This window comes from Pongo abelii, chromosome 7 (assembly GCF_028885655.2).
Source record: "Pongo abelii isolate AG06213 chromosome 7, NHGRI_mPonAbe1-v2.0_pri, whole genome shotgun sequence".
Lineage (NCBI taxonomy): Eukaryota > Metazoa > Chordata > Mammalia > Primates > Hominidae > Pongo > Pongo abelii.
The window spans coordinates 42,602,857-42,630,148 of record NC_071992.2 but is presented as its reverse complement, the minus strand read 5'-3'; the positions used below and the strand labels follow the sequence as shown (position 1 = coordinate 42,630,148).

Genomic DNA, 27,292 nt, shown 5'->3' with positions numbered 1-27,292 from the left:
ATCTAGATTTTTTTCATGATCACTGGAGGATGCATCCACACTCTGACGTTTGGGAGTCACTGCTTGAGAAAATAGGTTTCAACATTTGTCTGTTTTATCTCTGAACTGGCAGTTTGTACCTGAAAAGTTGTCAGTCTCTTAGGCTGCTTCCTAAGAAGATCCCAGATATTTGTGGTTTCATTGTTCTTTTCTCATAATTAAATGGACTCTTAATTGAACAATCAGGTAAGTCAGTACCTGATTATGTGATTGATACAAAAACAAAAACAAAGCTAGCTCTCATGCCAACCCACCCAGCTTACTATATACATTTCAAATAGGTCTCTCTGAAATGCTCACTGGGCCATAGGAATGTGAACACCTCCAGGAAACTCTACTCTTTGTTCAGATTGTAGATGTGTGCAGTTCTAAGGACACTGACATTCAGCGAGCAGGACTCATTGGATTTGATGCAATCGGAAAGTAACTTTAGACCTGGCGCGGTGGCTCACGCTTGTAATCCCAGCACTTTGGGAGGCCAAGGTGGCTGGATCACCTGAGATCAGGCATTCGAGACCAGCCTGGCCAACATAGTGAAACTCCGTCTCTACTAAAAATATAAAAATTAGCCGGATGTGGTGACACTTGCCTGTAATCTCAGCTACTTAGGAGGCTGAGGCAGAAGAATTGCTTGAACTCAGGAGGCAGAGGTTGCAGTGAGCTGAGATTATGTCACTTGCACTCCAGCCTGGGTGACAGAGCGAGACTCCATGTCAAAAAAAAAAAAATATATATATATATATATATATATATTTCTGCCCTCCATTAGCTCATTCAAATTGTCTTTCTGGGGTTATTTTTTCCAAACTTTTAGATAGAAACTAGGGCAAGTTTTATGAATTTTCACTTATTTTTAAGTAGTAAAGAGTCCTTTGCTTACTTGTAAATACATAAATTCTGTATTCCTTAATTAATATATCCATGATAGAGCAGTAATTTTTAAATATTTCCAAAATTTATTAAAAGTTAATTGTCCCCTCTTCCAGCTCAGTCCTGCATGGTGCTGTCTACTTAACACGGGAAAAGAGGGTGTGGGAGGTTTTTCTCTTTGGGCTGCCTGGAGCTTCTGCTTTTCTTCTTTCACCTCAGTACATTGCTCTGGCTCCTCCAGGGCTGAGGGATGCAGATGGAAGGCTAGCAGGGGAAATGGAAGTTTACTTGGTAGGTCCTGTGCAAAGCTAGCATGGATACTGCTTGACTGGGCAGAAAGTGCGAATTGATTCTCCTAAGGATGCTTTTGTGAAAGGAAAATAAACTCAGGACCCCAAAATCACTAAGCCAAGCGAAATGTCAAGCTGGGAAACCTGCCTCCCATTTTCTTCCTAAATATGATAGCTACAAATTTCAAAAGCTACATACCTCCCTCACAATTTGCCCTCAAGGAAATTCCTTGTGGACAAAGTGCAGACAGAATTCAAAGTCATCCATCTGAGGCTCACCTGAGACAAATGCATATATAATTGTTTCCTCTACCCTATTGTTGATGTAAAAACGCACATTCGCTGAGCCAGACAAAATTCTGTATTTAGTGGGAGGCTGATCAAGGACTCAAAAGAATGCAACCTTTTGTCTCTTGTCTACTCATGACCTGGAAGCCCTGCCTCAAGTTGTTCCACCTTACTGAACCAAACAAGGTACATCTTACACATATTGATTGATGCCTCGTGGCTCCCTAAAATGCATAGGAGCAAGCTGTACCCTGACCACTTTGGGCACATGTCCTCAGGACCTCCAGAGGCTGTGTCAGAGATGCGTCCTTAAACTTGGCAAAATAAATTATCTAAATTGAAATCGATTGAGACCTGTCTCAGATACCTTTTGGTTTACAATTTCATGACTTTTTCAGGGACTTGTCATTACTTAATACAGGCTAAGTAGCTCCTCTGGTATCACTTTAAGCACCTAGATAGCCAGGTGAACGCTTCCAGAATCTTTCTGCTGAAGTCTCATTGCCCTCAACTTCAGGCAGCCCTTTTGGGTAGTATCTAAGTCATCAAATCAGCTTCTTTCATACAGGGTACACACAGTCTGTGAGAAGCTTTCATATATCCTTTCTTCTGACAAGCTGAGAACGCAGGCTATGTCCAATTCTGTCACCTTTTGTACTTTGCCACCAGAGAAGATAACATACCACAGTCTCTAGCCCTTTGGATCTTGCAGGTGATGTCAGAGTCCAATCTACCACTTCCCAAGTAACAAGAAGGTACTCCCCAAGCCCTCTAGGTAGTTCTGTGCAATCCCTTCTCCACAGGCTTAAGGTGAGGGAGAACTCCAAGGTCCCACATGGAACTCATGGTACAATATAACTCTCTGTTAAGAAAGTCTCTACCCATTTCTTTCTTTCTTCTGCAGTCTCTTCTTCATACTGGTGGTGAGTGGTCAGCACATGTTTGTGACCACTTCCCCTGGATGTTCTGCATTGATACTCTCTTACCTCATTTTGGTAATGTGGGTATAGTTATCATCTGTGTCTAGGACTTCCCAGTAGGGCTTCAACTGGGACACCCAAACAGAAAGTATTTCCATTTTAACATCTCTTCAAAATAGTAAAAATAGCAAGCCTATATTGATCACTTATTATGTGCTGGGCACTCTCACATACATGCCATGTCTCACTCAGCCCTCCCCACAATACTGTAAGAAAACAGAAGTCCAGAAGGGTCAAATAATTGGCATAAAGTTACCCAGGTAGCAAGTTGCAAAGCTGTCCCAGCATAGTGCATTATTTTCTTTTCAGGAAAAGAGGAATAACTTTGCCTCTTAGAAATTTAATACTACGCATTGATAAAAACAAATGCTACAGCTTTCAGTCCTGGCATTTACAATGCTAGAACAGAATTTTGTACTCATTTACTAAACATTGTTGCATATATATGTCACTTTTTTTTTTGAGACAGGATCTCACTCTGTCATCCAGGCAGGCAGTAGCACTGTCATAGCTCACTGTGATCTTGAACTGGGCTCTCAGCCTCCTGAGTAGCTAGGTCTACAGGTGTGTGCCACCATGCCTGACTTTTAAAAATATTTTTGTTGAGACCAGATGTTGCTATGTTGCCCAGGTTGGTCTTGAACTCCTGGCTTCAAGCTACCCTCCTGCCTTGGCCTCCCAAATCATTGGGATTACCGGCCATTTTAATATCTTATTCACCTAGTTCTTACAACACCTAGTGATGTGATCAGCCTTGTCTTCGTCTTGTAGATGAAGAAGCTGAGGCTAGAAAGAAGTTTCGTGACTTCCTCCAGATCACAAAACTAGAAATGACTGGAGTCAGAATTAAAATCCAAAGTTTCAGATCATGACCAACTTTACTTTTCTCTCTATTCTGAAGGGACATACTAGCTGAAGGAATATGTTTCATTATGGGTTTCAGCTCTGTGGCAAATGTTTAAGGCTATTTGGTTAAAGCTGCTTTCTAACATAAATTGGCTCTAGATTAGTCAAGATTTTTACTAAACTTCTGAAAGCAAAAAGCATCTTAGCCATCTTGGAATCCCTAGTACCTGGCCCAAAGTTGATACTGTATTAGTGAATTAATTAAATGAATGAAAAAGTGAATGAATAGATTGTCTTCTAAATTCTGGTGGAAAGTAAGACTTTGAACCAGACTGATGTATTATTCTCCTCCTGCTATTTACATTTTATAAAATAATCCTAGAAGAAACATCTAAATGAATGATGTCTAAAGTTGAATTTTCAGTGCTGTCATTGGAGTAGAGTGGAAAGGAATTAGGATAGAGTTTTTCTCTGGAGTCTCAAATTTCACTGCAGAGATGACGGCGTATTATGTCTGTATGATCTAGGGAAAAATAGAATGCATCTTTATTTGAGTATAAAATGCCCAGGAACACCTTACCTCAATTCAAAGAAGGATGCTCTAATAATTTAAGCCTTCCAGAAATGAAATAAGCTGCTTCTAACATATTCATAATTACACTTCTCCCAAGAGACCTGTTGGCTGTGCTCTGCAAGGAAGGGTTGAAGTGTTGGTGGGGCAGATCAGGAGTTATCTCCGGAACTGTGTCCCTGAACTTCTGGAGGTGCTAGGATTCATTTCAGGTGGTTGACGACTGGATGCAGCTAACCAGGTCTGTCTGTTGTCCACAGGTCTGAGGCGCAATTACAGATGTACCACCTGCAGTGTCTCCCTAAACTCAATAGAACAGTATCATGCACATCTGAAAGGATCTAAACACCAGACCAAGTAGGTACTTTTGTGCTTTCACTCTTCAGTTTCTTTGATGTAATTTTTAGTAAGATGACTAAAGGCTCAATATTTCATCTATTTCTAAATAAGTAGAGTGGAAATTGTATCTCTTTTGCTTCAATGTTCGCATGATATTTATGCTTACTTGAAGAATGGCTTCTTCCCTTTATTTGGCATGAGTAATAAGAATCTCTTTTTTTCGTTTTTTCAAGGACAGTTTAGCATACTTTTATGAAATTAGGACATATTAAAATCTATGCTAAGTGTTTTAAAATCAATAATATTATTCTTATTTGTAGGATGTACCAAACATTGATGACAAATTCTATGAATGTCTTCTACCACTTTCCCTTTCTGGATGAATATTGTTGATTATTATAGAAACATAACAAATCCCCCAGGATATTAAGTCATTTATATACATAACTATTTCCAAGTGAATGGAAACTTATTCCATTTTTTTCAAATATTCTCATAATTTTAAACTGAGAAAGTCTCACCAGGCACCATTTCACTTATATTTATACTATGCAGCTCTTTAAAAACCACTGGACATTTTTAAACGAGCTGCTAGGACTGTTAATAAAATGCTAATAAAATATGAAAAAAGCAAAGAATGTCTCAAAAAGATGTAATTTTCCTGAGCATAATTGTTTTCATTTCTCTAATATTCATTAGAAGGATCATTTAACAGATTGGACTGTATCAAGACCTCATGAATTATGAATGTTAATTTAACAAACATTTGTCGAGAGCCCACTATGTCTCATACTCCAAGCTGTGCACTAGGGAAGAAAAGACAAATAGGCCGGGCGCGGTGGCTTACGCCTGTAGTCCCAGCATTTTGGGAGGCCGAGGTGGGCAGATGACAAGGTCAGGAGATAGAGACCATCCTGGCCAACACGGTGAAACCCTGTCTCTACTAAAAATACAAAAAATGAGCCAGGCATGGTGGCACGTGCCTGTAGTCCTGGAGGCTGAGGCAGGAGAATCTCTTGAACCCGGGAGGTGGAGATTGCAGTGAGCCAAGATCGGGCCACTGCACTCCAACCTGGGTGACAGAGCAGGACTTCGTCTCAAAAAAAAAGGATGAATACATTGAGTCCTTCCTCTTCCCCCTGCCAGGCTGAGGAAACAGCTGTGTAAAACCATAGATTTTTCTCTAATGCCACGTGTGCACCCGGAGCTTTAAGCATGGGGAGAGGGAGCAATCCAGGGCAAGCTTTAGGTGACACTAGTGCAGAGGCTGGTGCATAAGGATGAGGTTATGGTCTGATTTTGCTCAACACAATATCCTTGTTTCCTAGCACAGCACCAGATATATTTTAGGGTCTTTATACACTTTTTTGATTAAATGAATATGTGATTTCAAAAGATGAGTAACAATTTTCTAAGCAGGAGTATGAAATGGAGCATTACAAGCAAAGAAATTGTTTTGCAAAGATATTGTAAAGATGTACATCACAGGGAGTCTAGCTCAGGTGAGAAAATTTAAACCCAAAGTTAGTTACTGACTCTCAGTTTTCTCCTCAATATTCTGCCTTGTGAGTCAAAGCCAGTTCCATAGCTTGCATTACTCTGGTCCACCTGGAGGACTCTTATTGGAATAATTCTTCAAAAAGAAGATTTTCCTTAATTTGTTATGGAATACTAGAGTTCTTGTATTGATTATTGGATACTGCTCATCTCCCCAAGCAGTTTCCATTGTTTCTCTAAGTAACTTTTTGTTACAGGCACATACACATTTGAATTAACCTGTTTCTGATGTGCAGACAGACACACAAATACCTGCGACAATAAAAGACAACTTTTTGGGAGCATGTATTCATCGCTTAATACATAGAAAAAGATAAACAATGATGACTTTAAATGGTATGAATTATTTAAATAACTAATACAGATAGTACCTCCAGATTCAGAAAAATGTCTCTCTTCTCTTTTCTGTACATATATAATTTCTGTGCTAGGTATTTTCACATCTATTATCTCATTTAATTCCCTTAACTACCCTTGAGATAAATATTAATATTATTGATCTGTTATCTTACATGAGAAAACTAATGCTCAGAGAGGTTAAGTGACTTGCCCACTATCACCCTGACAGCAGATGGCAGAGCCAGCACTGATCACAGCTGTGTCTGACTTATGTCTCTACTTACTCCATGTCATTCAGTTACCTTGAACTTAGGCTTGGAATGAGAGCCAATAGAGAGTAGTATGTGCATTTTGAAAAGAGGGTTCCACTTCCTTGAAGTGATTTAAATACATAAGACTTCAGAAGGGAACATCTCTTATAGTGCTGCCGTCTTTCCTATAAATAAGATGTTATTCATTTCTAACTCAAAAGAACAAAGCTGCTCTCTTTGTGAAGAAAATAATTACACTATCCTGTTTCACATGCCTGTTTTATCTGCCCTTAGACATAATTTGCATATCATGTGTGGGCATGCTTGTGATTGAGACTGAGATTGAGAGAGAGAGAGGAGAGAGAGAATAAGTGATAAATGTTTGTTCAATTCTTTTGTCTGCTTATAAAAATCACAATTTTTTTAGTAAGTTGTAGAAGTGTCCAATTTTTAAGGAAGTCTAATTTATCAGTCTTTTTTTTATGGTTAAAGTTTTTTGAGTGCAATTTAAGAATTCTCTGCTTATCCCGAGGTCGATAAGATAATCTCTTATGATATTATGTTGTTTTTCCTTACAAATATAGGTCTTTGATCCACCTAGTGTTAATTTTATGCATAGTGTGAGGGAGCGATTAAGTTTCATGATTTTTTTCCATACAGATACCAATTAATCCAATACTATTTACTGAAAAGACCATCATAGACCTTTTTTGTAAATCAGGTGATTTACATATATATGTACGTGTGTGTCTGTCTCTATATTCTGTCTCAGTGTTATATTTCTTTTTTATGCTAATGTCACATTACTTATTTCCTATAGTTTTATAGTGTCTTGATATCTGATAGAGTAAATCTTCTAATTGTATCTTCTTATTCAAGACTGTCTTCACTATTCTTTCCTCTTTGTGTTTCCCTATAATTTTTAGAATCAGCTTGTCAACTTCCTCAAAAAATCCTTCAAAATACTGAGTTTTCTAATCCATCATCATGGTATATACCAGCGTTTGTTTATATCTTCTTTAATTCTTTCAATAGTGTTTTGTAGAGTTCTTTGTAGAGGTCTTAAACATCTTTATTTAGATTTATTCCTAAGAATTTATTGTTTTGGGATACTATAATAAATTTGATTATTTAATAATTTCATTGTTAAAATTAATTACTAAATTAATAATTAAAATCTATTATTGTTTATAATTGATATATAATTGTACATATTTATGGGACCTAGTGTGATATTTTGATATATATTTATAATTAGCAAATTCATCACCTCAAACATTTATCATTTCTTTATATTGGGAACATTTACAATCCTCTCTTCTAGCTATTTGCAAATATGCAATACATTTTTGTAGAACACTAAAACTTGTTTCTTTTATCTAGGTAGAATTTTGTATCTATTAACCAATATTTTCCTCTCCCCTCTCCCACTATTCTTCTCAGCCTCTAGTAACCATGATTTGACTCTACTTCTATGAGATCAGCTCTTTTAGCTTTCATATGAGTGAGAAGATGTGGATCTTCTTTTTGTGCCAGGCTATTTCACTTGACATAATGTCCTCCTGGCTTATCCATGTTTCCATGAATAAAAAGAGTTCATTCTTTTTAATGGCTGAATAGTATTATACGTCTTTATATAGATGACATTTTCCCTATCTATTCATCTATTGATGGACACTAAGGTTGATTCCATATTTTTGCTCTTGTGAATACTGCTACAACAGAAATGGGGGCACACAGATCTCTCTCTTTTTTTTTTTTTTTTTTTGAGACGGAGTTTCACTCTTGTTCCCTAGGCTGGAGTGCAATGGCACAGTCTCGGCTCACTGCAACTTCTGCCTCCTGTGTTCAAGCGATTCTCCTGTCTCAGCCTCCCAGGTAGCTGAGATTACAGGCACCCACCATCATGCCTGGCTAATTTTTGTATTTTTAGTAGGGACGGGGTTTCACCATGTTGGCCAGGCTGGTCTTGAACTCCTGACCTCAGGTGATCTGCCTGCCTCAGCCTCCCAAAGTGCTGGGATTACAGGTGTGAGCCACCACACCCAGCTGCCATTTCTTAAATACACTGAGTTTCTTTCCTTTGGATACATACCCAGTAGTGGAATTACTGGATCATATGGTAGTTCTATTTTTAGATTTTGGATTTATTGTTTATCTTTGCAGTTTGGTGGTTTTCCGTAGTGATAAGGTTTGATTCCTTTACCTTTCTCTTTTGTTTATCTGTCCCACCAGTGAGATGCTTTCACATATTTTTACAATGGTAGTTATTCTTCTTTTATTTCTAGATGTAGGACTTCCTTAAACATTTTTTTAAGGCTGGTCTGGTGATGATTAATTTCTTCAGTTTTTGCTTGTTTAGGAACTTCATTTGGGAAGAGTAGCCTTCCAGGGTATAGTATTCTTGACTGACAGTTTTTTTTTTTTTCTTTCAGCACTTCAAATATGTCATCCCATTCTCTCCCGGCCTGTGAGGTTTCTGCTAATAAATCGGTTGTTAATCTGATGGAGATTCTCTTACATGTGACCTGATGCTTTCCTCTTGTTGTTTTTAGAATTCTCTCTTTGTCTTTGACTTTTGACAGTTTGACTATAATGTGCCTCAGGGAGGACCTTTTTGGGTTTAATCCACTTGGGAACTTTTGAGCTGTGTTTATCTCGTTGTTTATGTATCTCTGAAGGTTTGATTTTTTTTAGGTGTTATTTCATTAAATAGGTTTTCTACACATTTTCCCATCTCTACTCCTTGAACTCCCATAATACAAATATTTGTGTTGTGGTTTCCCATATGTTTTTAGGCTTTCTTCATCTTTTTTATTCTTTATTATTTTTCTATTTTGTCTGCCTGAGTTATTTCAAAAGGCATATCTTCAAGCTTAGAAATTATTTCTTCTGCTTGAGCTAGTCTGTTTTTTTTACATTCTTGATGGTAATTTTTATTTTATTCATTGAATTTGTCATTGCCAAGATTTGTTTGGTTATCTTTTTTGAGATATTTAACTTTTTGTTGAATTTCTCATTCTGATAATGAATTGTTTTTCCAATTTTGTTGAATTGTCTATCTGTATTCTGTTGTATCTCACTGAATTTCCTTAAGGTTTTTATTTTGAATTCCTTTTCTGGCATTTTGTAATTTCCTTTTTTATGGCTCTATTACTGGGGAATTATGATCCTTTGGAGGTGTCATGTTTCCTTCACTTTTCATGTTTTTTATGTCTCTACATTGATAACTGTGCATTCAGTAGAATAGCCACCTCTTCCAATTTTATGGAATAGCTTTCATAGAAAAGACTTTTTCCTGTAGATGGATCCCAGGGTCTCAGTAGAATAGAGTGTACTGACTTTGATTCTAGGTAAACACAGTAGTATGGTCTCTGTATAGTTTCTCCAGCTGTAATTAACAGTAGTGATGTTGTAAATGCCTCAGTGGCCTCAGCTGTGGGAGTTTGTGGTGGCAGTGGTGTGGCTTTGCTGAAGGTGAGCTTAGTGAGCTGGTTCTCAGTCTGGGGACATGGCCATGCACTTGGTGGGTCAGCTGGCTGTGAGACTGACTCTCTTGGGATGAGGCTTTCAAGCTGTTTCTCTAGTCCAGGGCATAGGGGTTTGGTGGCTTGGGCTTCTCAGGGCTGTATCTACTTGGGGAGGGTCCACAATTGTGTTTCTCTGGCTAGGCACATAGCATGTAGTGGCTCAGCAATTCAGGGACATGTCTGACAGGCTGTTTCTCCAGCCAGTGGTGCTAGGGAAGACTATCTGGTGGCAGGTTTGCTGAGCTGTTTGGCTTGGACAGCCTGGGGTTGACTTCCCTGCTCTGCAAAATTAGTCATGGCCATTTCTGAGCCTCAGCCTTGAGCAGCCAGGGTGGTCATGTTGCAGCTACTCATGTGAGCTTGGTGAAACGACAGCAGAGTCCCAAGTCTAGAAAGGCACAGTGGCTATCAGCTCCCCAGAACAGGTCACACTCCAGCAGTGACTTTGATTTCAAAATAATGCCATGCTGCAGCAGCTTGGATCATGGGGTTATGATCAGTACACAATGTGGGCTCCTACTTTGGAGTAATGTAGCCACAAGAATTCTAAGCATCTCCTCAAACTGGGCTCAGGGCTTGTGAGGACTTTGGGATTCCCCAGTGGTAAGCACTACAGGTGTCTGCAGTGACAATGTGGGCTGGCGAGGGTACTTCTGCCTATCTTTTCTCCACATGGGAAAGTCCTTCTTGGCTCTGAGTCAAACGTGTTGGAGAAGACAAGGTAGCAGAGGTGGGTGCCTCATTCCCCTCTCTATGCTTCTATCCTGGGCTTTTGTGCTCCACAAGGATTTTGCCAATTTTTTGGTGTACATCAACACTCTCCTTCAGACACTCCAATCGAATTTTAGTTGTTTATTTTTTATTTTGGTTCTTTTTTGTGGGAGGAACAAATGCCAGGCACCACTAGTCAGCCATCTTGCTGATGTCTCCTTACTTACATTCTGTCTGCATATTCTACCCAGGAGAAACAGGTAGTTGAAAACCTTTAACTATAAATATGGATTTGCCTATGTATCCCTTTTTCTGTATATTTTTTGGTTTTATATACTCAAGGTATATTATTAGATACTTACAAATATAAATTTTAAAAATTTATTTCCATTCATTTGGCCCTTTGTGTCAACTTTTATTCATTATTAAATGTTTTTCTTTTTCCCTAGTATTATTTTTTCCTTAAAGTATACCCTTTCTGATATTAGTGTACACCAACATCAACTACACTAACTCTTCAAAGCTTTTAAGGATTTCAAATATTTTTCCTTTAAATTTAATAATATCCAGATTTTATTTTGTTTTCAGATGGAAGGTTAGTGTGATAACACTTACTCTACCATAGTTGAAAATGTAAGTCAGCCAAATGTACTTAACTATTGCAATCTGACCAATTAAATAAACACAAGTATTCAGGTGCCAGTGATTATAGAGGTATCAGATTTATATTTTTAATAATAATATCTAAAGAAGTGTTGGTAAGAAAAAAGATTATTAAACTGTGTGGTGTAAAGAGCACTGAATTGTGAGTCAGGAGATTTTAATCCTCTTGCGACTTTGCCACTGAGTGACCTTGTACACTGACAAATCTTTTCTCAATCTTAAGTTCCTTCATGGATTAGTGATTAGTGATGACAAGAACACGACAAATATGGGTCCACTTTCCATGCCCTTGCTCGTGATCCTGGCACTCTTTCCAGCTCATCCTAAATATAGCTTTAAAATTGTTCTCAAAACAGGTTTCCAGATAGCCTTTGCCATTTTATTGGAGCTAGTGCTTGGTATGTATAGTGGGTTGAATAACGTCTTTCCAAAATTCAGGTTCCCCTCAGAGCCTCAGAATATGGCCTTAGATGTAAATAGGGTCTTCGCAGATGTAATCAGTTAAGATTCTCAAGATGAAATCATCCTAAATCTACAGTAAGCCTTAAATCCAATGCCTGGTGGCTTTAAAAGAAAAAGGAAAGGGAGCTTTGGATACACAAAGAAGGCTAAGTGCAGATGAAGACAGAAATTGGAGTTATGTTTCCACAAACCAAGGAATCACCAGGAACTGGAAGAGTCAAGGAAGGATTCACTTCTAGAGACTTTGGAGGCAGAATGATGAAGCTGACACCTTGATTTCACATTTCTGGCCTCCAGAGGTTGTGATTAATTCTTCCGTTATGGAAAGAACGAATTTCTGCTGTAAACCACCCACATTGTGATACATTTTAGGCAACCCTTTAGACACATTTTACTAAGCCACTGCTTACAATGCCTACCCTGGTGATGATGATGATAGAGATGATGCCACCATGGATAACTGGAGTGTAACTTGTGAACCTCTAGAGTACAGCAACAAATTTTATTGTTCTGAAAGTACTATCATATCTAAAATGCACAGCATTCTTGTAGTTGGCCAGATGTTCTTATCTTCAGGTTATAGGTTAGAAAATTGAGTCTCAGAGAAGTTAAATGACTTTTCCAAGGCCCTAAAAGTAATTGTTAGCAGAGGCAAGAGTCAGGTCATATGCCTTTATTACTACTACTATTATGATAACTAATCAAACTGTAATTGTCAGATTGCTCTTTGCTGGTAGTAATACAGACATGGTCTTTTACATTTTTGGGCAAAAGCTGTAAACAGCATAATGGTAGTCAAATTTCTCTCCATTGTTAAACAGCAAGAGAAATATTAACTACTGATGAGATTAAAGGTTTGGAAATGCAAATGCTCATGGCAATATTTAAAGCAATTGGCTATTAGTAGATTTTTCAGAGCTTCCAGAGGATATAGTCTGTCAATTAGTACAAATGATTAAAATAAAATGTAAAGGCACTGTGAGTATGTACCATAGACTAATGAACAATTCCCCGTTAATATACTTAAATTTGAGCTTAGGGAACACTCCAGGCCTCAGGACATTATGTTACCTAGAAATAAAGGATATGAAAGTTGTCATTACTTACTTTGATACTTCAATTGGTTGAAAATGAGATACAAGTGTCTAAGATAATAAATCAGACTGACCAAAAATCAGTAGTAATTTCTAAATCTGCTTCTTCCTTTGAGAAGAGGGCTTAACGCATGATATCCATTTGTTTCTCTGAGGTTTTTTTCCAACTGGTATGAATCCTCATGACAAAGGCCTTATATTATTTATTTCCCCATTATACTCATTTATTTGGGAAGTACTTGAATGAATGTTCAGACTAATTTTCAGGGATGGAGTATGTTTGTTTTACTATTTTGGAATTCACTTCCCACATTCAACATACTAGTGAGTTAGCTGAGGGTTGCACAGTAATAAATAAGACACTTTTGTAAGATACGTGAACCACAAAGAATCTTCTATATTTAATAAAAAATAAAAGCAGCTTAAAAGCCCGAGAAGATGTTCTCTTTGAAAACAATCAAACAAACCATAAGTCATGCATGGATTTCGAAAGCTAAACATATTAATATTCTTTGTAGAATTGTCAATGTAGTTTACTGATATTAACCAAGAACCCCAATAACCAAGAAACCTGAGACTTTGATATTGTGCTTTTCATGAGAAAGCATTTTTTTTCCTGAAAAATACAAAATATGTATCACCAGTAAAGTTTTGAGATAACAGGCCATAAGAAAATATTGAAAATAGAGCTATCCTTTTACGAAGAACGTAAAGTTATTTCTCTTCAGCTGATAATCATTTGTAAGCTGCTAGTAAAGCTCTGAATAAAGAGTGAAATCTGGAACCCATGGCTAATTCTTTGCTTGCCCCATTTTATAATTCTGAATGTAAAAAATAGCTCTTCTTCTTGAAAGTAAGACTTGTGGTGTGTCATCAAGTCTTTCTAGCTAAGGACTATCTGGGTAATCAGCGTCACTGTGACAACGGCAGGAATGAGGCTGTGTCTCAGCCTTTGGTCCAAAGAGTGCTTTCTACCTAGCCCTGTCTTTAATTGGTAGAACATTGAAGTCCACTATTGTTAAGAGCCCTCCCTTCTATGAGGAAGGCCTCAGAAGAAACAGGCTCTAACTTCTCACATGGAAAATGCAGTAGTTTTCAGAGAGAATTTCAGAGATGCCGAAAAAGACTGTATATATCTCTGTATATCTACAGCACTAATACACAGGCAATTTTAGCAGCTCTATTTCTCCTAAGTTGCACTTGCATGCTTTTGCTCTACAGGCTGTACCTAGGGATACATTATAATTACAGTATGTGACTAGATGAGGTGTTTTGCAGACTTGAAAAGAACTAAATAGGGAGCATGTTCATTCTTTCATATCACTTCTAGAATTACCGATGACACCTAATATTGTTTAGCTCATTCATTTCCTCCCTGCTTCCTTCTTGGGGGACCTATAATCATTATTTTGTCTTGCTTGAAATTTGCATGAGTCATGATTGCCTCCAGAGTGGTTCGGAGCTGATGATTTAATGTCTCAGCTTTAATTGTGAACCCCATGGAATACCTCTCATGTTCTTACGATGCTGCTTCAGATTAGTCCTTCAGTACCAATCTCCAGGGGTGCAAGGCCATTACCTGATGTGGTTCTGAGAAGTTTATTTGCATCAAGAAAGAAAAGAACTGGAAGGAGAGTGGTGGAGCCATATAGACCTGGCCTGGGAAGCAGATGGCCAAAGTCCCAGGGTCAGCCCTATCTCTCAAATCCTGAAATCCTGAGTGGCTTTAAAAACCTCACAAGCTTTTTTTTTTTTTTTTTTTTTTCCCTGTTGTTGTTGTTCTTTGTTGTTTTGGAGACAAGGTTGCTCTCTGTTGCCCAGGCTTGAGTGCAGTGGTTCCATCTCAGCTCACTGCAACCTCCACTTCCTGGACTTAAATGATCCTCCCACCTCAGCCTCTGGAGTAGCTGGGACTTCAGGCGCACATCACCACACCTGGCTAACTTTTTGTATTTTTAGTAGAGATGGTGTTTTGCCGTGTGGTCCGGGCTGGTCTCAAACTCCTTGTCTCAAGCAATCCTCCTGCTTTGATCTCCCACAGTGCTGGAATTACAGGCATGAGCCACTGCACGTGGCCCCACAAGTTACTTTTAAATAAACCGATTGAGCTGCAGTTGAATACAATGCTATGCATAGATTTCAGTTATACAATTTGATGGGTTTTGACAGTCATCTACACCATGCAACCATCAGCCCAATCAAGATATAGAACATTTTCATAACCACCAAAGGTTCTCTTGGACCCGTTTTTGCCCAATTTCCTACCCCCATCACAGCTAACCATTATCTGATTTCTATCACTGTAGCCTAGTCTTGTCTATTCTAGAACTTAATGGAATAATATGGCATGCTTTCTTTTTTGTCTGGCTGCCTCTGCTCAACATAATGTTTTTGAGAGTTGTTCACAGTATTACATGTGTCATTAGTTCTTTCTTTTCCTTTGTGGATTTGAACAAAACAAGTTCCCTCACTGAGTTTTAATGTCTTCATTTGAAATGTGAGGGGTTGGAATACAGAGTAGTCAAGGTTCCAATCAATTCCAACAGTCTCTGATATTATGACCCTAAAGTTTAGCTGAAGTTTCTTTAGTGTTTTTATATTTTCCAGCTGGCAGAAGGTTGTCTGTAAAATCTTTCTTCTCCAGTGCTTTCTTCTTTACTGCACGGTGGCCTAGAAGCTGATCCACCCTCCAGTTGGGTCCAGCTAGGCCTACTACAAAGAACAACATTGTGGAGGCCTCTTTTTCCTGTCCTTACGTTAAAGGCAATAGGGCTGTTCAGGTAGTTATGACTTGGGGCAGAAGGGATAAAGTCGGTTTTACAGGAAGAAAGTGAAGAAAGGAGCTTATTTTCACTTTATTTCCTGCTATGAATACAGAGCATAAACTCTAATGACTCCTCAGGCAAACAGGGATGGGTAAGAGGGAGTCAAGAAGGTTCTAAAGGAGATCCTGGCTCCTCCTGTGAGCAGCCCAGGCTGCTGCTGGACTTATCCTCATTCTGGGTCTTCTGTAAGTTAGTGTAGCGCCTTCTCACACGTTTCACCAAATTTTATAAGAAACTAAAATATGTCCATTTCTAAACTATCTATAGCTGACATTGATTTTTACAAAAACTTTAGTAGAATTTTGAGTTTAGCCAACATTTCTCTGATCTCGTAGAAGTTGTGGATTGTGGAATACCTGGCAATTGAATTAAACAAATGAGAAATGTCACTTCATTTAATTAGATTTTGCTGGGGAAGCAGGGAGAGAAGATAAGTTGGTAATGGACATGCCCTCGATTGTGTTCCTGAATCAGTTATCTATCACTTCTCTTTGGGGGAGAGGATAAGAGCTCATTTTGGCTGGGATTTTCATTTTGTAGATGGAGTGGGGGTGTGAATTATTGGACAAATCAGCCCCCTCATCCCATTTAATTTAATCCCATAATCAAAATCCGTTGAGTACTGACTATGTTTGGGACATTAAAACAGGCCCTCGGTGCAATGCAAAGTGATTATAGAGATGATGGTACCTTTTAACAAATTAATAATCTAGTTGAGGGGATGCAACAAGTAGCGATTGCAGTTAATGTCAACATATGATATGGTGAGTACAAGGGTGTAAAACATGGATAGAATTCAGAGGAAGAAGTAATTGCATCTGCCTGGGCCATCAAGAAAAGTTATCGTGGATTGGGTGCAGTAATGTGTATTGGGAATGAGACTGGCTGGGTTCAGTCCTGAACCTATCTACTAATTCTGTGACCTTGGACAGATACCTAAGTACCTCATTATGGCTTAGTTTCCATATCTGTGAAACGTAATAGTTATAAAAAGTCCCTACCCAAACTGACTATAGTGAAGAGTGAGTTTTAAGAACAAAACAACAACAATAATAATAATAAGTACTAAAATGGGCCCTGAGGAATGGGTAGATGAATGTTGAGGTGTAACCCTCAATACTTCTATCCCAAAATTATGAAAATGCCCAGAATTTTTCCTTGCATGGCTAGTTTGTTGCCCAAGGTTGGGGTTTCTGTATTCTCACAAATTTCTGGCCAGCTTAGGGTTTAGAACCCCAGTGGATCTCAGTGAAGCTGTGGGATAGAAGAAGTGATCCAGGAAAGGTCTCAAAAGACAATTCTCATTCTGAGTTTCTTGTGGTCTTCTGCCTCATTTTATACAACAGTTTCAAGCTTGATATTCAGTCCTGCACTCTCAGAAGAAATGTTTCCTGAATGCTCTCAATTATATGTGGCCATTACACCCTAATTTCTCACTCAGACTCCCCAGTTCCAATAGCTCTTTGATTACCAAGTTCATTTTGTCAGTCATGTACAATTAGCACATTATTCTCTGGAGACCATGGAGTATTAACCTTGACAATAAATAAAATAAATGAAACTATTTTCCTGGATGAATTTCCAAAATCATTATCCCAGTGGTCTGTGGGATTCTCTACATGGAATTTCTTTACCATTTTGATTTTAGGAAGGTTATTTTTCTTCCCATTTGCATTTTTCATTTTATTATTAAACATATATACACTGCCTACTGAGGAATCTTTATGCTACCACTGATAGTATATTCTGGCTAATCTCAATATTCACTGATTAAATCTGAGTGATGACATTTGATAAATGCTATATTTTCCAGAGTTGGAAGGATTTTTTCAAAAAACAAATGATGTCTATGCATGATGGAGACATCTCTTTAAGTGTTAAACACTGCTATTTAGGTAATAATTTAGTGATAAACATTTTAAAGAGTTTTTTTATTCTTTTTTTTTTGCTTTTTTGAGACAGAGTCTTGCCCTGTCGCCTAGGCTGGAGTGCAGTGGCGTGATCTCGGCTCACTGCAACCTCCGCCTCCTGGGTTCAAGTGATTCCCCTGCCTCAGCCTCTGGAGTAGCTAATTTTTGTATTTTTAGTGGAGACAGGGTTTCACCATGTTGGTGAGGTTGGTCTCGAACTCCTGACCTCAGGTGATCTGCCCGCTTGAGCCTCCCAGAGTGCTGGGATTACAGGAGTGAGCCACCATGCCTGGCTTTTCTTTTTTGAGTTAATGTTATCTAGACCATTCCATATTGTGTTAAGAATAGCCAGATGTAACCAGAATCTACACCTCATTCAGAATATAAACTTATATAAATATCAATAGTAATATGTATTACCTGCAATAGTCCTTAACAGCAAATAGGAACATGTGCTTTTCCTTTAGCTTTTAGAGTAACAGAAAAATCTCAGTCCATTTCATGCCGAGTAGTCAAATACAAATCAAAATCTATAAAGTTCGCTTTCAGAAATGTTGGTGATATTTCAAGCTCTAGGACACAATTAGTTCAAAGTTCTATCTACAGCTTCTGGTGCTATTGTACTCTCCAGAGATATATCTGTCTTTTCTCTTCCTTATGTAAGTGGCCTTCCTTCTAAAGACACCCAACAGGATAACATGTGCACTTTACTCTTTTTGATTTCTAAAACCATCACCACTGAACTGATTTCTATTCTAACAAAAAGATCTTATAAATGCCTTAAATAGATGAGTTTCAGACCTCTGGTTTTATTTCCTGGGACATGGATAAAGTTGAAATAATACATTCTGTTTTCTGACATCTTTCCAGTGCTAAATGATATAAGCTTACTAGATAACTCAGATGTCATGGCCAGATAGCTTACTAAATTAGCATCTAGTTGTCCCTTAGTATCTGTATTGGAATGGACACTTTAAGTCTCTGTGTAGGTGGGTCTAACTGGGTATGTTAAAGTTTCTCATTTTAAATCTAGCTTTTGGTCAGCATAATTCCTATTCAAGGCAACTGAGTAGGGGGGAGCTTCAGATTTTTCAGTATCCTCCATACCAGAAGGTTTGGAAGTCATACAGGTTTCTATTTCTTAGTCTTGGAACCAGATGTCATCATTTCTGTATTCCACATCCCATGAGACTCCTGAAAGTAAAAATGCACCTCCCATGGAAAGGAGAGATCAGGTCACGGTGTAATTTGAGAAAGTCATCCCGGCCTGGAAATCGAATGACCACCCTCTGCTGCACCCCTTCTAAAGATAATAGGAAGGAGGTCAGGCTCTCTCACACCCCCACGTCAGGAAAACATCAGCACAAGTTAAAAAAAGATTTGATCAATGCTCTTCATTCTATGTGCACATTGGAGAGGCAGCTTTCATTTCCAAGTTACTCTAAAGAAACCCAGTATAAAATAACTAGTCAACCTTTTGGAGCATGCAAGTGATATTTCTGGAGTGAATCTAGAGAGTTTATTTCTGTGGATGAAATCTGGTCCACTCATGATCTGGAGGTTTTCAGTGAGATAGTGTGTCATGGTGGAAGAACATCAGAACTTTCCTTGATTTGGTCAATAGTTTAGCAAATATTTATTAAGTGACTCACCCACTCTGTGCTAGGCTCTGAATCACATAGTAAATGACAAGTAAATAAATTGCTTTTCTTGTCCTTAAAGTGCTCAGGTAATTTTTAAAAAGCCTAAACCCTAAAGCTCTATGATTCCAGAGAAGTCACCCAAATTCTTGAACTCATTGAAATCACAGAAGAGAGTGCTGGGGGCCTTCACAGTGGTGAAGGTCATGGAGTCCTATTAGCAGCTGTCAGGTGTGTGGTGTTGGGTGACTGGGCACCAACATGGATGTGCAGTTCTTCCAAGCCCAAGTTATCACCAGCAATGTAGGTTCTCTGGGGAGCTCTTATTAAAAAAAAAAAAAAAAAAAAAAAAGGTAGCCTGGAACCTGAGTTGGGAAAGAAAGAAGGCAGGCTTAGGATCTAGGAGGGACGTCAGATATGAAAAAGATGGTGGCAATGACCAGGCATGGTGGCTCACGCCTGTAATCCCAGCACTTTCGGAGGCCGAGGAGGGTAGATCACCTGAAGCCAGGAGTTCGAGACCAGCCTGGCCAACATGGTGAAATCCCATCTGTACTAAAAATACAAAAAATTAGCTGGGCGTGGTGGCAGATGTTTGTAATCCCAGTTACTCATGAGCCTTAGGCAGGAGAATCGCTTGAATCTGGGAGGCGGGGATTGTAGTGATTGCCCCACTGCACTCCAGCCAGGGCAACAAGAACAAAACTTCATCTCAAAAAAAAAAAAAAAAAAAAAGATGGTGGCACCAAACCAGCACTTGCTATTGTGTTGAATTAGTTGATATAGAAGCTTTGAATTCTAAGGACTTACCCAAGGAAATTACTTTTGTCACTCAGAAACTCATATTTTCTGGGCCTTCTCTGAAAAGCTCTCATCACTTATATATGAGGATTTAAATTTTGTAACACCTGATAGAATATTTCATTGCTATTAAGGGAAGAAACCAGGATTTAAAACTTATGTTAAGAACAAATGACATTTGTGATCAAAGAATGATGATTACAGACATCTATCTGTCCAACCTCTGTTGAAAATTACTTTGATTATTCTTTCTCCCTTATAACACTTGCTCTAGTGTCATTTAAGGAATTGGTAGCAAATGAGCAGCTCCAATAAGACAGTGTACAGATAAAAGAGTAAGACTGGATGTCAGATTTTGTTAACAAGAACTGCTTTAATGTTCTAAAGCAGATTTTTTACTATCCATGCAGGTAATTTTTCTTTTAATCTTGAAGTAAGATTATTCCTGTGTCTTCTGATTAAAATATCTCATCCTGTGCCCACAATGGATGCTCAACAATTAATGGTCTTTCTTTTCTCAACTGTTTAATTAGGGTTGAGGCCAACACATAATTTGAATGACTAAAATCAATGAATATCATGAATATCATTCCAAAATGTACTCTACTAATGTAATTTCTCCATTCCCATGAGACAATGGAACAGGCTGCAACAGTGGCCCTGCCTTATGATGTGATTTCAATAAATTGCCTCCTTTTCTCAAAGTGATATCTTCTCCCCTATACATACCTGCTAGGTAACTGTCAACATTTTTTCCACAGAGGAAAACTTCGCTTTTGTCTGCTTTGCAGGCAGGGATAATTGCACAGTGAGATGTGTAAATGACAAATATTAAAATCTTATCTGTGAGAAGTTTAGAGGGGGGTGGCCCGAGACTGAAATAGAGAGTGTCATTGACGGGGGAGAGAAGGCAGAAAGAGGAAGCTGGCACCAGCAAGGAAAATCTTGGCCTTTTAGGGTCCAGGGTTGGGCAATCCTGTAGAAATAACACCTGCTTCAATATACTCTCGACTTATTAAAAGAGAAGTGATCAATACAAAACTCAGTGAGTTAAATATTGTCTTCTACACGAACATATTCCTGGACTCCCTTACCATGGTAGCTTTGTCCATGAGGATTTCTTTGCGTTCTCCAGCTTAGTGTTCATAAAGCAAATATTTCAAGTATTCTGGAACTACTTGACCTCATTCATGTATTTTCTCTTTTTGGAGGACAGACCGACAATAAGTAATTTCATGATCATATTTATTCAGAAAAAGCTGGTGGAGATTAGATGTGTGGTCTCTGAGAATCCGAGGGAGCCTGGGATGAGAAAGTGAAAGGACATCTCTTTCCTCAGCCGCTGGGTGGAAACTCATTGGTTTCCCCTGTAGGAGACCTGCCATGGGGAGCAAGGGTAGGGGCTGGAGGAAGCTAAGAGGCCCTCCTGTTCCCTCACAGCCTACCAGCATCACCCCAGTTTCTGGACTAGTTTTCAGAGTCAAGGAACAGCTACCTTTAAGGACAGAGCCACTGTGGTCAAATAAATCATGTCCTTTACCCTCTGTCACAAAATTCATTGGTCTAAAAAGAGAGTTGGAGGTGGAGAGAGATACCTTATCAAGTCAAGCAGAATCATGCATGTGGAATAATTTCATAAGACATCATTGTAATTCAAATTTTAAAGTCTAGTTCAGAACATTTCCTGTTCTTATCTGTTTTTTCATTTCAAAGTTGTTTCTTCTACTAGTAGTGCTCAAAGAAGATTAATTGCATCTGTTACCTTTGGATTTAGACAGCAGATATATTTATGGTTTCCTGGCGTGTTCCACTTTTGCTAGAGACCTAATACTTGAGAGAGATTCAGTTCAGCTCTGTGTATTTACTCTGTGTCTAGCTAAGTGTCAGATATTGCAAGGATATAGCACCAGCAAATAGTGTGATTCCTGCCTGCAATAAACCTATTGTTTAACTGAGGAGACCAAATTAATAGACGAAAATAATCAAAGAACATTTAAATGCTAATATAGTTGGGACTGACTTTATATAACATATAAGGACTTGAGAGAAGGGAGAGATGATGCGGACATGAGTAATGAGAGAAAGCTGCCGGGATGAGATGAACCTGGGCTGGGGAATGAGAATGAATTCAGTTTGAGGTGGAATGAGTTTGAGGGGCCTAGGAACATTCAGATGAAGATGCCGGTGGGCATTGAGGTTTATGGCTCTAGAGTTCAAGAAACAAATAAGGGCTGAAGATTCAGATTCAGGATGCATAGGGTCACAGGAGCTGGTTGAAGTGTCTGATATGGGAGTAGATGAGTTCACTCAAGGTGAGTGTGTAGAGTAAGAGGAACTTGAGGAATAAATACACATATGTTTACACTGCACAGGTATGCACACACACGTGGTGACAAAGGAAGAGAAGTCAACACTTTTTCTCATAATGATACATTTTATATTTCTTTTCTAAGCAGGCGAACAGGACGGATTAGTGCTTCAGAAGTCAAGGGAGAGAAAAACATTTCAAGAAGGAAGGTGTAGAACAAACTAATTAAATGCCAGAAAGAGTCAAGTAGAAAGAGGATTGACTGATGGCTTGTCAATCAGGAAGGGTTGTCATTGTTTGCCTGGGGAGTTTTGTAGAAGTTTCTAGACCATGATTACCACAATGGTTGGGGTAGAAAGAAAGAGGGGGAGTTCCTTACCAGTGTGCCCCTGTATGAGGGAGAGTGCCCAGCAGCCCCATTGATGATAGCACCCAGGAGGATGGAGGGTGATGTGTAGCTGTTTGCCATGCATAGGGGAAGGGGTTTGCGTAAGAACTCAAATTAAACAGCAGAACCCTCTTTTAAAATAAGTAGCAGGTGGAATTTCATAAAAGTAGTCTTCTTTGGAATTAGACATGTTGGGTCAAAAGTGCCACCCAGTGAACTTCCTCCCTGGCCCCTGCTGGTCCCTAGAACTCTGAGGAACCACTGATAATCATTGATGATGAGATTTCTGAGAGGATGGCCTAAGGTGCCTACCTGTGTTCAGCTTAGGAGATGGAAGAAATTCTGACAGAATCTGGCCAGGAGTGCAGGGAGTTAAATTTTAGACACAGTGCTTTTGAAGGAGTGGTGCTTTACCTGAGCAGGAATGTCCTACAGGTTCTTGGAAAGCAGACCTAGTATGAAGACTTGAGCCAGACTTTGAGTGGACATTTTGGAGTCAGCTAAATGGGTACAAGTTAAAGCCAGGGAGAAGACGTATCATCCAAAGTAGAGAAAGGTGCAGAGAGAAAGAACCGTGCCCTGGGCATTGCACCTGACTGACTTCAGTCAGAGAACCAAGACCACTAGGAGGTGTGTGTCTGTCTCTCCCTCTCTTTTTCTCTCTTACACACAGACATACACTCACACATGGATTTATAACAGGGATTAGACCTTACCAGGGGTGTCCAATCTTTTAGCTTCCCTGGGCCATATTGGAAGAAGAAAAATTGTCTTGGGCCACACATAAAATACACGAACACTAATGATAGCTGATGAGCTAAAAAAATTGCAAAAAACTCTCATAATGTTTTCAGAAAGTTTACGAATTTGTGTTGGGCCACATTCAAAGCCATCCTGAGCTGCATGCAGCCTGTGGGCTGGGAGTTGGACAAGCTTGCATTGAACCTTTGTGAGAGCTGGTTCAGCACTCTCTCTAATACTGGTGCTTGGAGCCTGGAAGACAGGTTGTTGGAGGAGAGATTTTGGGTGGGGAAGAGAAAGTGCTACTCAGACCCTGAGCACCATCTGGGACCTCTAAGGACAGACTGAAACCCAAGTTAGTTCTCTCCACCTTCAACCTCAACAAAGTGGTAGTTCTGCAGGAGAACCTGGTGCTTACATGTGGAAGCTGTGAACCCTGACCTTCTGAGAGCCAGAAACATATAGCTAAGGGAATTATAAGAAACGCTGTGCAGGCTGGCCGTGTTAGTACACTGTAAAACCACCACAGTACCCTCTAAAGCTGCCAACTAACACTACACAGCAGGATAGTTAAATGCCATATGAAAGACCACAGCATTAAAAGTGCTGAGTCTTCTTGTCCTTCTTTGAAAAAAAAATCAAAGATATAGTAACTTAAGATGTTTCCATTTTTGTCAGAAAAATGAGCTTAGTTTATTAACAAATGACACTGAATCTCTTTGCATAGAAATCTCTTTGCACAGTACACAGAAAAACTTATAAATCGAAGACCATCTTTTCTTTAAACAGAACTTTATGATTTTAATGAAAATATTCTAGAATCATATGTGTAGTGCCCACATAGAAAATATGGAAAGGTAAATCTCTACTAAGTAAAAGGGTTTTTTTGGGCACTAATATACAAGAAGTAGGATTGCAATACGAGGCATACATACAGACCAGGGTGGCCTCCTGTACATCCAGAGGACAGAGGAAAAGGTTAGGGTTTAATTGGGGAAAGAGGAGATTATACAGGTTATTTTGAAAGTTCATTAGCTGGCGATGTCTTTCAGGAGCTGGCAAGCTCTGGCAAGTGACAGTGGGGGCATTGCTAGGTAAAACTTGTAGTCCCAGAGTCATAGTAGCTGTTTTTTTGGATTGAGTTTGTGAAATAGTGTGTCAGGCAAGTGTTTTTGCATAAGTGGCTAGCTGTCCTTGTGATCATTCATATTATCAGGCAAATCGTATTAGGACAGCCCTCCCACCATGATCTTCTCTGTCTTTATTTTGCCAGAGTTTGACAACAAGTGACACAAGACACAAGTGACTCCATTTTGAATCTCACAACTTTCACAGTAAATGTTTAATATATATCTAGGATGACTTGTACCCAGGATGCTAAAGAATTAAAATATCACCTGGAGAATTCACAGCTTCATCTGCATTCGGAGATTACTTTGAGGGGAAAGATATGATTATTTGTTTTCCAAGAAAAAGCATTGATGAATAAAATGAAAAAATATATTTCTGTTGGTACTGTGGCATAGGAATTTACGACAGAGCTTTCATGGAAAATAGACTGTCTATAATTGGAGGTATTATTATTTACATAATTTGTTCAGGACAATGAGTTAAGATAAAATGTACAATTTCCCTTGGTCAAATTATCTATCTATCTATCTATCTATCTATCTATCTATCTATCTATCTATCTATATCTATCTACATAAAGTTTGACAAGATTATGGAAGATAATTCAAAAGGAAATCGCTTGGCACTGTGTGACTAGCTTGAGCTAGAAGTGTATTAGAGGCACAGGTACTGACAGTGGCAGGAAGCCACGGACAAACTGTCATTAGGACAGGAATTAGTGGGAGAGTGGGACAGACCTCAGGGAGCAAAAATGTACAAAAATTACACCTGACATGGAGTCTTTGCCCACCCGCAGTATCTCCTCTGTGGTTTCTGCCTGAGGAAGATTATTGCATAAGTTTGATCCCAAACGGGCCATAGGGATTATTTCTGGGTCATCTATTTTTTTCTATTAACATACTCAGGAAAAGCTCTAATCTACTTTCACAAACATGTGTGTTTGTATTTGTGTGTACTTACGTGGTTGTGTATATCTGTGTGTCTCTGTGATTATGTGTATTCGCATGTGTGTGTGTTTTTGTGTTTGTTTGCGTGGTTGTGTGTATTTGTGTGTGTGTGCCTTCAGTTTTATACCTACAACTCTGCCTTATCCACTGAGTCAACTGAAAAATTACATCATTTATAAATTTAGAAGGGAGACTTTATTTTTTATAAAGGGTTACAACCTACAAGATGGCCATTCTGACAGGTTGGGAAGCATTTTCTCTAGCAGAGGCCAAAAAGCAGGCACTTCACAGGAGGGGAGGGAGGAATGAGGATTTGTGCTAAACAAGTTGGCCAAGTACACATATTTAACAGGTTATAGGAGGAGGTACGAATATTCATGAAGAGGTTAGTTTATATTAGGAGGAGGAATGCATATTCATGAAGAGGTTCAGTATGATGCATGCATACCAAACAAACATGCATGTTACACGTGTCCCATGTTCCCTTTGAGGTAGAGACTTAACATTTAAGTGTATTATAATTAGGCCCTGTATGTGAAGAGGTGAAGCAGGGACGTGAAGGCACTCAGTGCACAGCCTCTGTAAAGCCAGCCAGAACCAGTTCACAGTCGGTGGTCTTTTATCAGGAGAAAGTTACAGAAATCAGTCTATTGTGCAATCAAAGCTATAGTTATGGTTGTAGAACAGGAGGACTCAGTCAGTGTCTGGTAGTGGCGAGCTGCAATTATTTAAACACTGCTTGTCTCAAAGCCAGTGCTTGTTAGCTGCTGAAGAAAAAGACAAACCTGTGGCAGTTAAAACACAGTTTATTAGTTTATTCTTTAAGTGCAGGGGTGCAGGGCTTAACCCTTTTCTGGCATGGCCTTAGGTCCTGTTTATGATTTGGTATCTTATTGCCACAAAGAGTCTGTTCTGTTAGTCTTATGGCCTCTCTTTTAAGATTAATGTTGGTTGGCTGTCGTGTCTAAAACACAAAAGGGCCTAATGAGGCATATCTGACCTCTCATCCTGTCGTGTCTGGGATCTCTGGGGTCCCCTCGGCCAAGAAGGGGGAGCCCATTCAGTCAGCTGGGGGCCTTAGGATTTTATTTTTAGTTCTCACCTGGGACTCAAGACTCCCAATTTAGATGTGCAGCAGGCGTCTCAAACTTCACATGGTCATAAAGAGAATACTTGATGTCAGCTAATGACCTTCTACCTCCTTCTCCCCAAATCTCCCCTTATTTCTAAATAGCACTATTTTTATCCAGTTTCTCAAGGCAGAAATCTTGAAGATAATGGCAGTTCCTTCCTTCCCCTCCATTTCCACATCTGTCCATAAGCCAGTTCTGTGACTCCACCTCCACACACCTCAAATCTGCCCCCTTTTCTCCCTTTCCCCTGCTAGTCCCTTGTCCAAGCCTCCAGTCTCTCTCTTTGATGGGCTGCCCACGACAGCTTCCTAACTAGCTCCCTGTGGGGACATTTGCCTTTCTATGTGCCATTCCTCACAGCAGCCAGAGTGAACATTGGAAAATATCATCCAGATCATAGTCCCCTCTGCTGGCAATCCACTGACAGCTTCCCATTGTACTCAGAAGAGGATTCGGACTCTTCGTGCTGGCTCCCTGAGGCCTGTGTGATCCAATATCAACCTACCTCCCTGCCTTGGCTCAGGCAAATCTCCCCTCCCTACCACACCCATGGCAACCTGGCTGGCCTTCTTTCTGATTTTCAAGTAGCCAAACTTTTTCTTGCCTAACTGGTGTTTCCTGCTCTAGGTGGAGTTGCT

The 27,292-nt window shown here is 39.2% G+C and overlaps 1 protein-coding gene across 2 annotated transcripts in view; it reads left to right on the top strand.

The window, feature by feature from the left end:
• Positions 1 to 27,292, top strand: part of ZMAT4 (zinc finger matrin-type 4) — a 372,149-nt gene that overhangs the window by 317,404 nt on the left and 27,453 nt on the right. For both annotated transcript variants that reach the window (XM_009243743.4, XM_002819032.5), the window contains one exon: positions 4,145 to 4,241. In XM_009243743.4, coding sequence (XP_009242018.1) covers positions 4,145 to 4,241 — 97 coding nt within the window. The remainder of the gene's footprint in view (positions 1 to 4,144; positions 4,242 to 27,292) is intronic.